Source organism: Lepisma saccharinum, chromosome 4 (assembly GCF_977018435.1).
Source record: "Lepisma saccharinum chromosome 4, izLepSacc3.1, whole genome shotgun sequence".
NCBI classification, from domain to species: domain Eukaryota; kingdom Metazoa; phylum Arthropoda; class Insecta; order Zygentoma; family Lepismatidae; genus Lepisma; species Lepisma saccharinum.
In genome coordinates this window covers 75,362,002-75,377,239 of record NC_139232.1, presented here as the reverse complement: position 1 = coordinate 75,377,239, position 15,238 = coordinate 75,362,002, and the positions used below count along the sequence as shown (strand labels likewise).

The window sequence follows — 15,238 nt, the reverse complement described above, 5'->3', positions numbered from 1 at the left end:
ACAATCTTACATTAAATCCATATATGCACAAATAGTAACATATGCGGCTTCAACGTGGGTAGATGGCCTAAACAACAAAAAAAATTTAAGGACACTAAGAGGCTCAGAACGAAGGATACTTTTAAGAACGACAGGTGCCTTTGGTACAACATCGACTGAGGCGCTTCTGGCTGTCACAGGACACCTGCCAATGGATCTGGAAGCGAGATGGAGAGCCACTAAATACCATTTCAAGAAGGGCAATGAAAGAGACATAATAAGAACTATAGGGACCTTCCACCCGACACTCCAAGAAATTCACGACAAAATAACCACGGACTGGCAACGAGAATGGGAAAGAGCGAAAAACGGGAGAAGAACATATGAATTCATCCCGAACATAAGAGCCAAAATTCCTACTGGTGATCTCCCCATAAGAGGACTTATTCACCTGCTGACAGGCCATGGTCCTTATGGAGTTCACTTGCACCGAATTGGTAGCAGGCAAACAACAGTATGCGCCACATGCGGAGAGACAGAGGATACTCCAGAACATAAGGTCTTCTTCTGCCCGGCAGCTGGAGACTACATCAAGAATCTGAGGAAGGAACTACCAACGACAAATATCAAAATCCTTCTCTGTCAGCAACAAATAGACAAATTGAAATGCTTGACAAACGCAGTTTCCTTGGAGGAAATGAAACGGTTCAACTCATAGCTGCAGGCTCCACCTACTACACCTCTCATTACTCCCAGCCAGCCTCAAGATAGAAGGGTGACGAGGTCCCAAAATGCTCTCTCGACGCGTAGAGATCACCCACAGTAGTTCCCGGGAAGAAGAGCGATAAGGAGGACGCACCAGTAAATGCCCCCAGAAGGAAATTCTTCGTGACATCTACAGGCAGAAGTGAAGCAGCCGAAAGAAGAAGATTTCGTCTCATGTGAATGCAAGGAGAAATACACAAGGACTACCTTCTGAGGGAGACAGCCTCAAAACAACACAACCCAAATTCATAAAATTATCAAATAAAACCCCTCTGTAGATACACGTACTGGTACGCCAGTAAGAACATAGCACCGGAAATCCGGAGCTTCATAAACCCTTGTATTCATTATTAATACTCATAATAATATAGTATCTTATTTTCGTATTATCATTGTTATTTTCATTAATATTTTATTAAAAGTTATTTTACTTTACATTTACTAGTTATCTGATTGTAATCATACACGTCGCCATGAATTAGCTGAAGTGCACACATTTCGGCCTACACGTACACAACATGGCGACGATCTTCTCTTTTATTATATCTACAACTTCTGTTTTTTTTTTCTTTCTCACTACAAATTGCAATACTCCACTATAGTGATGGAACTCGAGTGCTCTATACCTTGTCCACTTCCTCCTAAAGGAAACGGGACGGGACACCGAGGGCGGAACACCTAGCCTCTGGGGTGGAGCAAACGACGAAACAATACAAACTAAAAATGGTCTTCAACCATCAACTCACCCTCTCTCGGTGGCTGGTCCAGGAGCCTAATCATACCTTTAAAAACCAACTATATTAAATAGAGCACTCGAGCCATACAAATCCTCAATTTCTTAGATTCTGGTACCACAGAATCCGGTACTTACAGCCATACCAAACTACAATAAACTGCAAACACTTTCATACAGAATCTCCATCTCACGAAGAAATAATTGTGTACTGTAATACTGTGTCCATACACTATTTTATGTAATCATTTCATGTATGTAGTAATGTTATTTTCTTGTATACTTTCAAATATTGTAATGGGAAATTTAATAAAGTGGTAGAGCAAAACAATAACAGGGGAACCATAATTCGAGCAAAAGACGTCTCAGTTTATTCACAGAGGCACTGGGACAAAGCGTATGCCCTCGAATGCATACGGGTGGAGGTTTGGTAACTTTCGGGGGTCCCCCCTTTATTGTCTTGTACAAAAGAAATACTAAATACAATAAGAGGTACAATAAAATATGAGTGATATATACATTAAAGTATACATGATAAATCAATAAAATAGGCCTGATGAATGATTAAAATACAATTGATCTTTAGGCTCGTTGGAAATCATTATAACTACTGACTATGGAGTTTAGAAACTCATTATATTTATAATCTGTAGATGTTGTCAATAACGACCCTTTAGTGCGTACTCGATACGGCGTAGCTCGTATAGATATTCTCGATAAAAGCATAGGGACAGAGTAGCAACCTTCTAACATTTTCTTAACGAATTTTATATCATTACTGTTTCTTCTAGCTGAAAGGTATTCAACTTTTAACTTGTTCAATAGGTTGTCATAACTATAATATTTGTTTGTTGTGATGTGAAAAAATAGCCTGTGTGCTTGAAATGTCCATATTTTAAACATCAATCAATCAATCAAACAATGACTTTCCACATCTGCAATTCCACTTTTTCATGTTCAGTACAACAATGATTACAGTGGATCCCCGATTTAGTGGCTGCGGTGGCTCAGTCGGTAACGCGTCTGACTACCATGCTCAAGGTCCCGGGTTCGATCCCCGGCCGGTTCAAATCCGGGAACGTTTCTAACGGTGGAACCGGCCCCGGCGCACACCCAGCGTCGAATAACATGGGTACCTGGGGGAAACCCTGGGAGTCAGGGGCCTGGTGCTGATCACATCACCCCCACTCACGACCGGATCAAGAAAGTATGGGGTGTTACCCCCACACTCCCTATACGCCTTCATGGCGTGGTGCTATGCACAGGGGAACACTTTACCTTACCTTTTTTTTTATCCCCGATTTTACGTTCCCACATTTTATGTTTTCTTGCTTAATACATTCAGGTCCAGCCAAAAGGCCATGTTGAATAATATTACATTTAACTCAATCGTATGCTTGCAGTAACTCCTGTTTCCAGCTTTATACACTTTTCCAGTTGCTGATGTCATAAAATTTGCAAGAAGGTCTTTCTGTTTGACTGTGCACCTTCTCCCAACCTTTGTCCTATCTTTTTTTTTCTTATTTTTTCCTTGCTTCTGCAGCAGATTCATTCTCCAAGTGACATTGAACTTCTGGCAGGTAGACTATTTATGCAAGAGGCATAGCTGAATGAATGAGGGAGGGGGTGCACAAGTTGCATTCATCACACCTCTCTTGCCTACTAGGAAGAAAACAAAGACCCTCTTACATCTCCCGTGAAGTATAAAATTAGTGGAGCTATTTGCCTTAGGATCGGAGAACATGGGCACTGTTGTCAAACTGTGCTAAATGCTCATTTCCCTAGGTTCTGAACACAATCTAAGAATGTGACTGAATCATCTTTTATCTGTTCCTCCTCCACAAAAATGGATATGAAAAATTGACACTATCACTATTCACTTCTCTATCCACACTCTGATAGAATCCTTCCTGGTTGATAGGAGAGAAGTGAAACTTTTTTGTGAAGGGGTATCCTTTCTTGTCCGCAGTGTTGTTGATCATGGGAAAAGTAAGTGATTATGAATAGTTTTGCCAGACTTGGTTATCAGCTATTGGATAAGAACTAACTAGATATACTTTTACTTTTGATGGAAATTGTATATATTCCTCAGGAAATACAAAGGCTGTCGCAGAGAAGGTGAGACTAATTCCTGTATAGGAAAACAGCAACCTCCATTGGCTAGCAAATGTACTAGGGTGAAAATTTGGTTCATTAGCTGCCGATTGAGACCAAAATGAGCGCAATAGGTCAAAAAGTCGTGACTGTGTAGCAGTTAAAAAACAACCATGTATATGGACCCCTCCAAGAATCATTAAAATGAAACAAAAAATTACAAACCACAAAATTTTTATTCAGAATCAGCCATATCGAGTAGACGTACATCTTTTTCAAAATAGTCACCATTGACAGCTAAGCAAGCGTCCATACGCTCCTGCCACTTTGTTAATATCTTTGAAAATTTGTCGTCAGGTAGCGAACTGAAGAAAACTTGCGCTGCGGTGATCACATGTTTGTTCGTCATGAAATGACGACCATGTAAAGCATCCTTTAAAAGTGGAAATAGCCATAAGTCGCAGGGTGCAAGGTCCATGCTGTATGCTCGATGCGGGAAAATTTCTATTTTTCTCTTCGTCGCGCAATCCTGAAAAGTCCGCGCGATATGCAGGCGTGCATTATCGTGGTGCAATATGAAGGAGTTCTTCAAATGCGGCCTTTTTTTTTTTGCTACGTGCTGGCGCAGAGTCTCGATGACTACTCAGTCTGTCTTGATCGGCATATGTCTGTTGAAACATTGCATAAGTTTCCGCTCTACTTTTCCATAAATGCCAACAAAATTTTATGGCATGTCGCTGTTCATCTTGAATACTCATCGTGAAAAGCAATGTTATACACAAAAACCTGGAGAGGTAAATGAAACACGTTCCACATAAATCAACACAGCTGCTCACTAATGTAGTTTCGCAACATGTGACAACTTGCTACGGAAACAGAATGAGTCATCCTACACGACGTGACTAGTGCCGAAACCATAGGCAGTGTTGCCAAGCCAGGAAAAAATCTGTCTCACCTTCTCTGCGACAGCCTTTGTACGAGGGTCACTATTTATATTTTGAGCCTTGGCAACACTGATTGAAGTTAGGCGCGATTTGACGTTTGCACGGAATCGTCTGGCATTATTGACCATAACGTACTTCAAATGTTTTGTCAATAGCTTCATTTGTGTTGTTTATGTTGCCTTGGAGATTGCGCGACAACAATAAAATGGAATTAACTCGTGAACATTTTCGTGCGATGATGTTTTACGATTTTCAAAGTGGATTCGCGAAGGTCGTCCAAAATCAGTTGTTGTTCAAGAAAACATTGATGCTGTGCAAAATCTAATACTGCAAGATCGTCATGTGACATACTGTGAGATTGAGGCAACCATAGGCATTAGTTCCACCAGCATATATAAAATATTACATGATCATTTAGCTGTGAGAAAGGTATGTTCTCGTTGGATCCCACACAATTTGACAAAAACTCAAAAAGACGCTCGCGTCAATTGGTGCAAACAAATGCTCAATAAATACAATCGTGGTTCTTCAAAAGATGTATATAAGATTGTAACAGGTGACGAATCATGGATATATGCATATGAGCCAGAACGTAAACAGCAGTCGACTGTATGGGTGTTTCAAGATGAACCCAATCCAACAAAAGTTGTTCGCGCTCGAAGCACATCGAAACAAATGGTCGCCTGTTTTTTTCGGGAAAACTGGTCATGTGGCAACTGTGCCTTTAGAGGAACGTAGAACGGTCAACTCTGAATGGTACACAACAATTTGTATGCCAGAGGTCTTCGGTCAAATACGGAAAACAAACAAACGCCGTTGGATCATTCTTCATCAAGACAATGCCAGCTGTCACACATCTTGTCTAACAACCAACTTTATGAACAGTCAAAAAATCGAATTGATGGGTCATCTGCCGTACAGTGCTGATTTGGCACCCAATGACTTCTTCTTGTTCCTGAATGTCAAGAATAAATTGCGTGGACAACGATTTTCGTGGGCGAAAGACGCCGTTGATGCGTTCAAAAACCATATTATGGAGGTGTCTCAAGAAGATTGGAAAACTGCTTTGACAAATGGTTCGAACGAATGCAAAAGTGTATTGACCATAAAGGAGAATACTTCGAAAAACAATAAAGCAGTTTTCAATGCCAAATTCCTGTTTTTTCTTTGTTAGGCTCAAAATATAAATAGTGACCCTCGTATAATAGGGATTAGTGTGTATTTCATTGTAAATTATTTTTAATTATTTGATCATCAGAAAAACTGAAAGTGCACAAGCACGTGTATTTTTTCTATGGGCAGTTGGGATATGTTATTTACTCTTAGAAAAATGCAACATGCTACATTCCTGTCACAATTATGAGGGGAGGGGCTAATCTTTGTTAAGAGTAAGAGTATAAGGATTGCTAAATATTCAACCAAGGCCAGATTTAACTTAACGGCTTATATTCTGTGAGATTGTTGTTGCAATGGAGTGATGCAATGGTGTACATGTTGTAGAGTGCATGAAATGATTATTTTATCAATTTAGTGTTTATTGAACAACATGCAGTTTTAATTATACGAATTGGCGACGATGATGGGATCCGAACCCACGCGTACAGTAATGGGTTTCCAGATACCTTGCCAAAGGAGTATCAGAAGACTGCTTTGTCGCATTATTAAAAGAAGGAGAATGGAATTAAGTGTCACCAAGAATGTTTAAATACGGAGAAACTAGTAGAGCTTCCAACGAGGATGGTGGCAATGGCCACTGAAATTAATAGAACGAAGAAGAAGAAACAGTTTCGCGGATAAAGTTAGTACTAGTTTCTCCATATTTATATACTACGGCGTGTCTCTTTTCCCAATTATGAAAGAATGTTTAGTTTGGAGAAAGAGAATTGTAGTCCCTACAGAGTGCAGACAAAAAGTTTTATGAATATTACATGCTGAATATGTTGGTAAATCCAAGATGAAGTATTTGGCAAGACAAATGTATTAGTGGTCTTTGATAGAGACTGATATTGAGGCAATATCTAATAACTGTAAGGAATGCTGCAGTTTCCAAAGAAATGCAAACCAAAATAAGTACAGTGCATGTACATGGCAGCCTACTGACATTCCATTTGCACGTGTACATTTGCATTTTTTCATTTCACCGGGAAGAAATTTTTATTGTTCGTTGATAGTTCTTCGAGGTGGATAGAAATATGGCAAATTAGATCTACCATGGTGACATAGACCATTAATTGTTTAAATAAATGTTGCATAAATTTCGGATGGCCAGCAGTTATTACTACAGATAATGGTCCACCGTTTCAGAGCAACGAATTGGCTCAGTTTTGTAAAAAGAATGGCATCAGATTGATGCATTCTCCACCCTGGAATCCAGAGAGTAATGGATTGGCTGAATGTTGGGTACAAACAGTGAAATGCATGTTGAAAAAGTAACATGCCGGAATAATAAATTGAAATAGAAGAATAGATTAGGAGGAAATTATAAATGATACCTTGTACTTCTTGAGATTTTCTCCATGTTCGGCAATTGGGATATCGCCATCAAAAAAATAATTCTAGGTTACACACCAAGATATATCTTCAATTTGCCTCAGCAGCAATTAAAGGATAGAAAGGTAAATGCAGATTGGAGTCAAGTCAAAGAGATGCCGAAACTAGGAGACAAAGTTTGGGTGAAAATTTTTCCAACTTTGAATCCTAAATTTGTAACAGCTACAACAGTGAAGAAGATAGGAGACAGAATGCTCATAGTGAGGTTACTGGATGGTAGTACCAGGAGAGTGCATTCACATCAGATTAGAAGCAGGAATCAAAGTAACTTGGAAAGGGAGATACCACAACAGAAGTTTCAGGGGCGAGATCCAATTGAATTCTGGATGTATGCAAATCCAGAGCCAAATGGTGGTGGTACTGTTGAACCAGAGGCAGGACCATCCATGAAAAACATGGAGGCATGTGTAAGACGATCGAATAGAGAGACCAAGCACCCAGAAAGACTCAAATTGAAATTGTTGTTGGAATGGAGTGATTCAATGGTGTACATGTTGTAGAATGTATGAAATTATTATTTTAAAAATTTAGTGTTTATTGAACAATATGCAGTTTTAATTATAACACTCTTGAAGATGTAACAATCAGTGTGTGTTGTACTATGGACTGGGGTGAAGAAATGAGTGGGGAGACAGAAATGTAGAATATTTTCTAGTGCACATCTAAATACCACACAGAAATGCATATTTGGGCTAAAAGAGCAAACATTTATCTAGTTTTTTTGTTTGCATAGGGGCATATTGGTAAACTAGTAAGGAGTGGGGGGGAGGGGGCTTTCGTGCTTCATCTTGCCCATCAGTTACAATCACTGGTCTTGTAATTGCTAAAAAGCACTGAGTGTTTCAGCTTGAATTTTGTTGCTCCAGTGCATCAAGAGCAGATTAAGGGTGAGGTTGGTTGCTGCGCCCTCTTCCCTGAGATGTCTGAAGAAGTTAACATGAGGGTAAAAGGCGATTGTACATCCTCCTTTTCTTCCATGTCTAAAATTAAGCACTCCGTCCTGGATATGTTGTTAAAAACTAAATATAAACTATGAATATATCGTGCAACAAGCATTAAAAAAGAAAAAAAATCACCACCTCTCCTACAAAAATCATTCTACAAAAAGGAGAAAATTGTATTCTTTTGAATCTGTAGTCCCACAAAACATTTTGCTTTGAAGATTTCAAAATATGAGCACCAGACACAAAACGAGGAGTTAAATGTCAAGCACGTTTTTTGACCTTTTTGCTGTTTTCTGACAAAACGAAATGGAACGTTTATCTTCCTGCTAACATAAGAATAAGCATCTTGAATGCTCATAATAATGCAGGAAGGAAATGTTAAATATAATTACTGATCCTCGTCACAACCACTTACGTGCTAAAAATAAATATCTCAATGTTCAATATAGGAATGGATTGGATGCCTATGAACTGATGAAAAAGAAATTTTCTTATTTACAGGGAAACTATTGGTGGAAGAAATGTTTCCTCTCCACAAGACTCCAAATTACAGCAATAAATCATCGGTTAATGTAAGAGTAAATAACATTCCCCCTGTTTTGATGTTGAAAAATATTAATGTTAAATAAAGCTTGTTTTAGATTCACTTTTTGTTCATGGGCTAATAGGGACAAGATATACAGTGTTGAGAATCAAACCATTGTACATGTCTCCCTGTGAACCGAAACTAGGATACTTTGATTGCAGCGTATAAAAATAATCATGCCTTGACATCTAACAATAAGTAATGATCCCCTTAACTGAAACTTCTAAAAACTAGCAATTAATTGTCAGTTAACAGAGTAAATGCAGATCACACCCAGGTATTTCTTTTTCCCTATGAATTCATAATATTACTTCTTTCCCATTGTTAATTTTTAAATACATTATATGTTCCAAAAAGTCAATTGTGTAATTGTTTCTTATCTGCTCTGAGTTTCACCCCTCCCTCATGCTTTCCTGAATTTTAAGTTTTTTATTTAGATTCCTGAAAAATGTAAAACCGGGGTTGAACTGTACATTTTATATTTTTAAAATTTATTTTTTTGGCAATCATGTTTTTAATTTTTTACAAGTATAAAATGTTAAATTTGCCTCCACCTTGTAATATTTAATTCTTACTACTCTAAATTTTATCTGCACATCAATCATAAGAATGTAAGATCATAATAAAGCAATATCCCCACTCCAAATTTTTACATTGTGATCTAAGCTTTATATCATGTGTTACACACATATGTAGCTGTTTTATCTCTAATTTTATTTTCCAAATTTTTATTATATGCATTTATAACTATAAGAAAAACTTGTTTGGTCTTAAAAAGTAATTCTAGTAATTTCTAGTACTGATCTTTTGAGAGTAGGAAGTTTATTTTAGTGTTTTTTTTTACTTCCAGTTACATGAATTTGTGTCTGATTACAAGTTGGCAAAGGACAAAATCCTAAAAATGGGTGTTGAGGTCTCTCATTATTTGCTTATAGCTATCAGAAAAGAATACACATTTCAACATGATGAACTAGAAAGATACCTTGCTCAGAAAAGGTAAGTTTTTGCATCTTACTAATTGAAACCTTCCAATTTATTGAAAATGTAATTGAACAAATTTAATTTTTAGAGCCACATATTTATGGTGAATAAATGACCAAGATTTTGGTACAAAAGCTGGTCAAATTTCGTTATCAAGAGCAGTATATAAAATGGCATTTCAGTGTTAAAATGCTGAATAAAAAACTAAATTGGATTTAAAAACTAATTACACAAAATTAACATTTCACTTCTAATTATGTAGTTATTAGAATATTATGTTTATTCCTGTATACAGGAGTCCATTTTTGTTTCTCAAATATTAACAGCAGAATTAATCAATTTTCTGCAATTTGCATAACTCTCAGAGTAATTCAGACCTCAATGTCGCATCTGTAAATAAACCATAAATTCTGTGTTTGAATTTATTTTGCATTTTGCAGTTCATTTTGCATCATTTTGTGACAAAATATGGTAGCAAAATTAAAGGTACACCTTTAAAAAAAAATGAAGAATTAACATTACAACGTGTTTTTTCACATTTCGTGTTTTCATCAAAAATGAAACATGCGTGCCCCTAGTAATTTTTATTTATAGAGATGTACAGTATTTTGCAACCTATTTTGGAAAGCTCCAAAAATTAAACAGAAAACCTTTAGAAGGTCCCATTCAAATAGGATACACATCTATTCACAAAATAAAGTAATAACCAGTGGAAAATTGTTAACGCCTGCCTAATTTTATGATCATCATGGAAGAATCCACATTTTCTTGTAGAAAAACAGGAAAAGTCAAGTAATTTTTTAAGGATTTTCTGAAGCCACCTTACAATGACAGTTTTTATTACAAATTGACTGCTCAGATAACAATAAAATAAAAAGATATTGTCATATTAAATTATTTTACTTTCATTTATTTGTTGGGCCTCCCCTATGGCGCAATGGTATCGTCATTGCCATGTAATCAAGGGGTCCCAGGTACGATACCTGATGGAAGCACACAGTGGTTCGGATCCCAATTTAAACTGTAGGTCCAGTTCCAATTAGCCTTACTGTGCATAAAGTGGACTTAAAACACCAAATCAACCAAATCAATCAAAATCAATCATTTATTTGTATTGGCCTATTGCTGCTACATTATAGATTTTCTTTTCTTTTCAGGGAAAAATGTGTTGCAAAGATCAAACAGAAATATGTAGAAATAGCACATGGGATAGGTGTCATGTATGAGGGATTCCTGCCTGAAATTCATGAAGTGAGTCTTATGCTCTTTTTAAACATTTGTTCTTTCTGTTTACTTCTGTAATTTACAAAAGTTATAGTTAGTTATTTATAGTTACAGGATAAAAGCCTCTTTTGATCTATTAAGTACATTTCTCTCCAAGAAGTTCATGTTTCATTTTTCTGCACAGTTTGCGTTCGCGATCGATTTCGCAACCTGTGAATTACCTCTCCATGTAACTGCAAAACAGATATATTTGGATACATACAACTATTAAGTGTAGTATCATAGGTTATGGCTTCTGAGATTTTGGTGACATTACAGCCCTGCATTGCTTACACTTCGCTAGCAGGAGTTTTGATATTTAAATTTGGTGATGCTGGGGGATGGGGAGATCTGCACTGTGTCATCCTGCTCTGCCTTTGTAGACTGTGCCTCGTTGGTTGAGAGTGGGGAGTTTTGCAGTTGTTCTTTGTTTCATCTTGCTCTCTGGGATATTCTGAATATATGCGGTGCCAGGGGGTTTGTAGGGTTGCTTGTGCATCCCTTATATTCAGGGAATGTAAGGGATAACCTTTTTAGAAAGCACCCAAAAGTCAGCCTCACTTCCACAAAGTATACCCCTGTAACTGAAATTTGGTAGCAATCAAGGCTCTGGAATCTGGACCTACAGCCAGTATAATCTTCTGTTATACCATGTATTACCCTTTGTTTTGTCCTTATTTGTGGTAAGTGCCCCTTCACAGCTTAGTTTTTAACTTGGAAGGAGGCCAAGGAAATAGAGAAGAAAGGTGAAGAAGACACAATGAACTGGATTGGGGGACTGAAGTTAAACAAAGAATGGAAGAAGGTGTTAGAAAGAGTGGAAAGGACAAGAGAGAAAGAGGAGAGGAGAAGGAAGAAAAATGAAGGAAAAAGAGCGTAAGACAAACAGTCCAACCACATTCTATATGGAAGTAAATATGTTTAGCCTTTTAGGTGAAAGTACAGTTGACAAGGGAAAGCCACCTCCTAGAAAGTTCCAGAACAACTTTCTAATAGTCTGGAGGGAGTAATGTTTGTGTATATATAATTCCCTGTTTTTGTATATTGTTACATTTGTACTTGATACAGAGTCTGAAGGAGACCTTGCTAGAAGGTTGAAACATTACGTTAGGGATGGGACCGATTAATCGGTACTCTATCGGTATTGGCCGATATAGGCATATCGGTGTATCGGTTTATCGGTAAAATTACCGATTATTTGACCTATCCGATATATCGATAAATATCTTATAATTTAGTGCAAAATTCTGCCATTTTGTTGTAATTTTTATGGATAATCTCCATGCCCTTCTTTCTAAAAAAGTAAATGTCTAAATATTCAACTTCTTTTGTACTGCGGTCACCTCGAAACACACATTTATTAAGTAGATCAATTAACATTTTAGGTTCTTCAAGGATCATTTCTAATTTTATATCGGATCGGTAGAATATCGGTTATCGGTATCGGAAAATTTTATATCGGTACTTTATCGGTATCGGCCAAAATTTCATATCGGCCCATCCCTACATTACGTTTAGTTTATGTTTTTAATAAAATAAATTACTGCCTTGGTCAGCATATTTAGTTTTTTTGGTAAAGGAGATTTTAGTCCTGCTAGATGCGTTGATTTAGTTATGGTAAAGGACTTGGTCCCACACAATGCGAAGGGCTCATATGGCCAAAGTGCTGATGCATCCACAATTTTCATTTCAATCTAAGTAAACTAAAGTCTGTATTGCAACAACCCCTGAAGGGCCAGGGCCTTCCAGAGCTGCTTTCCATTGGGTGATGCGTTGTCAGCACATCGGATCCCATTGCAGCTGTTTTTTCTGGCTTTCGTGACTGGAGCCTGCTATTTCTTCTTTTCAAGTAGCTTCCCAAGTGTCCTCACGATGCTGGGTCAACACTGAAATTTTGGGGGCTCCCACCGGTGATCATTTCAATCAAAACATTGTATTTAGATCAACTCTACCTTGCACACCCCCAGTTTTCATCTCAATAATAACACAAAAATATTAAATGAATATATGTGAAACAAAAGTTTAATGCAGTACATATTGCAATAAACTGATGAGCTCCTCCATTTTCAGAGGCATTAGACATGTCAAGTGTAAGCAATATCTATTAGGCTCTGTGCAATATAGTATAATTTCTTACCACAAACAAATAAAATCAATTTTAAAGCAGTAACTTGCAATTTTTTTTTAGTTTTATGTAGTTTGTCACTTACATAAATTAGTTACGAAATTACTACTATTATGTTTCTACTGATTTTATTACTATATTTTTCATTATCTATATTTACTTATGCAGTATTTGTATAAGCCTATGGTTTTAGATAAGTATTAATGTTATACACTCGTGTGCCAAAAGTTATGTTATACCTACCTAATATAGTGTGGGACCTCCTTTAGCCCAGTAAAGTGCAGCAACTCGACGTGGCAAGGACTCTACCAATCGGCAGAAGTCCCCTTGGGATGGTACATCAGAGGTGAGGATGTTCCCTTACACAATGACGTCACGAAAGCCCCAGCACTTGCTCCAAACTTCCCAAAACACAGCAATTTAAAAATTTTACTTTCGGAATGGCCTTTTGCGTGTCCCACCCGTAGCGCCGAAAGTGCTGATTAGAGGGCTACAGAAGAGGAATTTACTAACAAAAGAATCACCAACAATTATATAAAAAAACTTTAAAATAAATCCAAATTTCAAAATTTCCTATGCCAATTAAAAAAATAAATTCAATGTCCCTTTGTAAATGACCCCACACAAGTAACTTGTTTAAATTTGCTGGTAGGCACACTTTCTGGTCGAACCTCGTATATTGTGCAAATTTCAGAATTTCACCATATACTTGTTTTTCGCGTGAACCCTTCATAAATGCACAGTAAAAAAGATGATCTGGTTTTATTGACTTAATTTGTGCTGATTTTAATGCAACAAATGCTTTAAAAAGTACTAACTCAATATGAGAGCAAGGAAAAAAAATAGGTCTAGGATATTTCAATCTCACCTTTTTCCTTAAGTGGCATAGCAACCTTGTTCTATATGCTTAACAACGGTAGTTATCATGACCAGTACACACCCAGAATTCCCCCTCCTGGAAGGAAAATTCAATAATTTGTAATGACCTTGTGTGGTCACTATATTCTTTTTAATTTTGGATGAAAGAGTTAAACGGAAAGTCCCTGCGAGACGTACGCTTTTAGTTTAAATTAATTCTGTAAACGTTAACGGAACCACCTCTAAGTTTATTAGCTTCACTTATTACTAGACCCTGCGTGGTCGCTGTATTCTGTAAAAGTTATCAATTATTGTCATTTAAACTGTTTAGTATTGCAGAGTCCTGCATGACTCATTATTAATTGTATTGTCTGAATGCACACAGTTTCAGTTATGGTAGCACATGCCTCTAGTGATTTTTCCACTAGTGTTTTCTCAATGTCAAATAACGATAATTCCCAGTACGGAGTTTGCAATATGTAACAAAATGAGTTGGCAACGTGTACTTTTAGTTAGAATTTTCACCGCCCATGCGCCACCATGTGTATAAAACCCAGCGCAACGAGACCAGAGCTCAGTTGGCTCCCGGATGTCAACTGGCAAACATACTGGGAAAAACCGGCCATCCAGCCAGAAGCCTAGCAGTCATCCCAGAAGGAAGGAAGGAGGAAGAAAGAAGAAGAAGAGCCTAGCAGCAACTAAGTACCTGGTCTAATCACTTCGGCTGATAAGTGCCAGGTTCTACCTGCCCGGCTTGTCTGGGAGCACGAGGATCTCCTTTCTAATCTGCCGTCCTTGCACAGGAGACACCGGTGTGCTTGCCGATTCCTAGCTAACGCCGGGGGGTGTCGCGGCATCCTTTAATCCTTTACCCAGCGTCCGTTGTCGGAGGTGCCGCCTGGTTACGGCCAGTTACGGTTGGGGGTACCGCGCACATACTACTTTCTCTTACAGGGGAGCCTGTGACGTCAGCCGCAAACAGTGCCCTAAATAAAATTAGGTCCCTATACTCCCCCTGGCGCCTCACTGTGAGGAATAAATTGTATGGTCCCTGCCCCCTTTGAGTCCAGAAGTGGTGAATGCACGTGTAGGGTAAATGTAAATGCACGTAAGTGATAAGGGTTAAAGACTAGTGTGCTAACAGACTTTCTTATGATAAGTTTATAATAAACATATATATATATATAGTTCACATTTTACCCAGCAAGCCCTGAGTTATCTAGAGTCTGTGTCCACCGACTGAATTAAGGAAGTTAGCACTTATGGGTAGACTTTTGCCGTCCTCCTAATTGAAGTGTGGCGATTACGTGGTGGGACGTTGCAAATTAGTACACTGATACATGCAACATTATACTGAGCAACTTTTGTATATATTCATGAGGTGAAATGCTAATATTATATATATACACACAGGGT

At 37.8% G+C, this 15,238-nt stretch overlaps 1 protein-coding gene across 1 annotated transcript in view; it reads left to right on the top strand.

Annotated features, from left to right (window-relative positions):
- Nucleotides 1–15,238, top strand: part of kl-2 (dynein heavy chain 2, axonemal kl-2) — a 373,042-nt gene that overhangs the window by 89,712 nt on the left and 268,092 nt on the right. Inside the window, exons 16-17 of the mRNA XM_083120771.1 lie at nucleotides 9,446–9,591; nucleotides 10,734–10,827. Of these exons, the coding sequence (XP_082976897.1) occupies nucleotides 9,446–9,591; nucleotides 10,734–10,827 (240 nt within the window). The remainder of the gene's footprint in view (nucleotides 1–9,445; nucleotides 9,592–10,733; nucleotides 10,828–15,238) is intronic.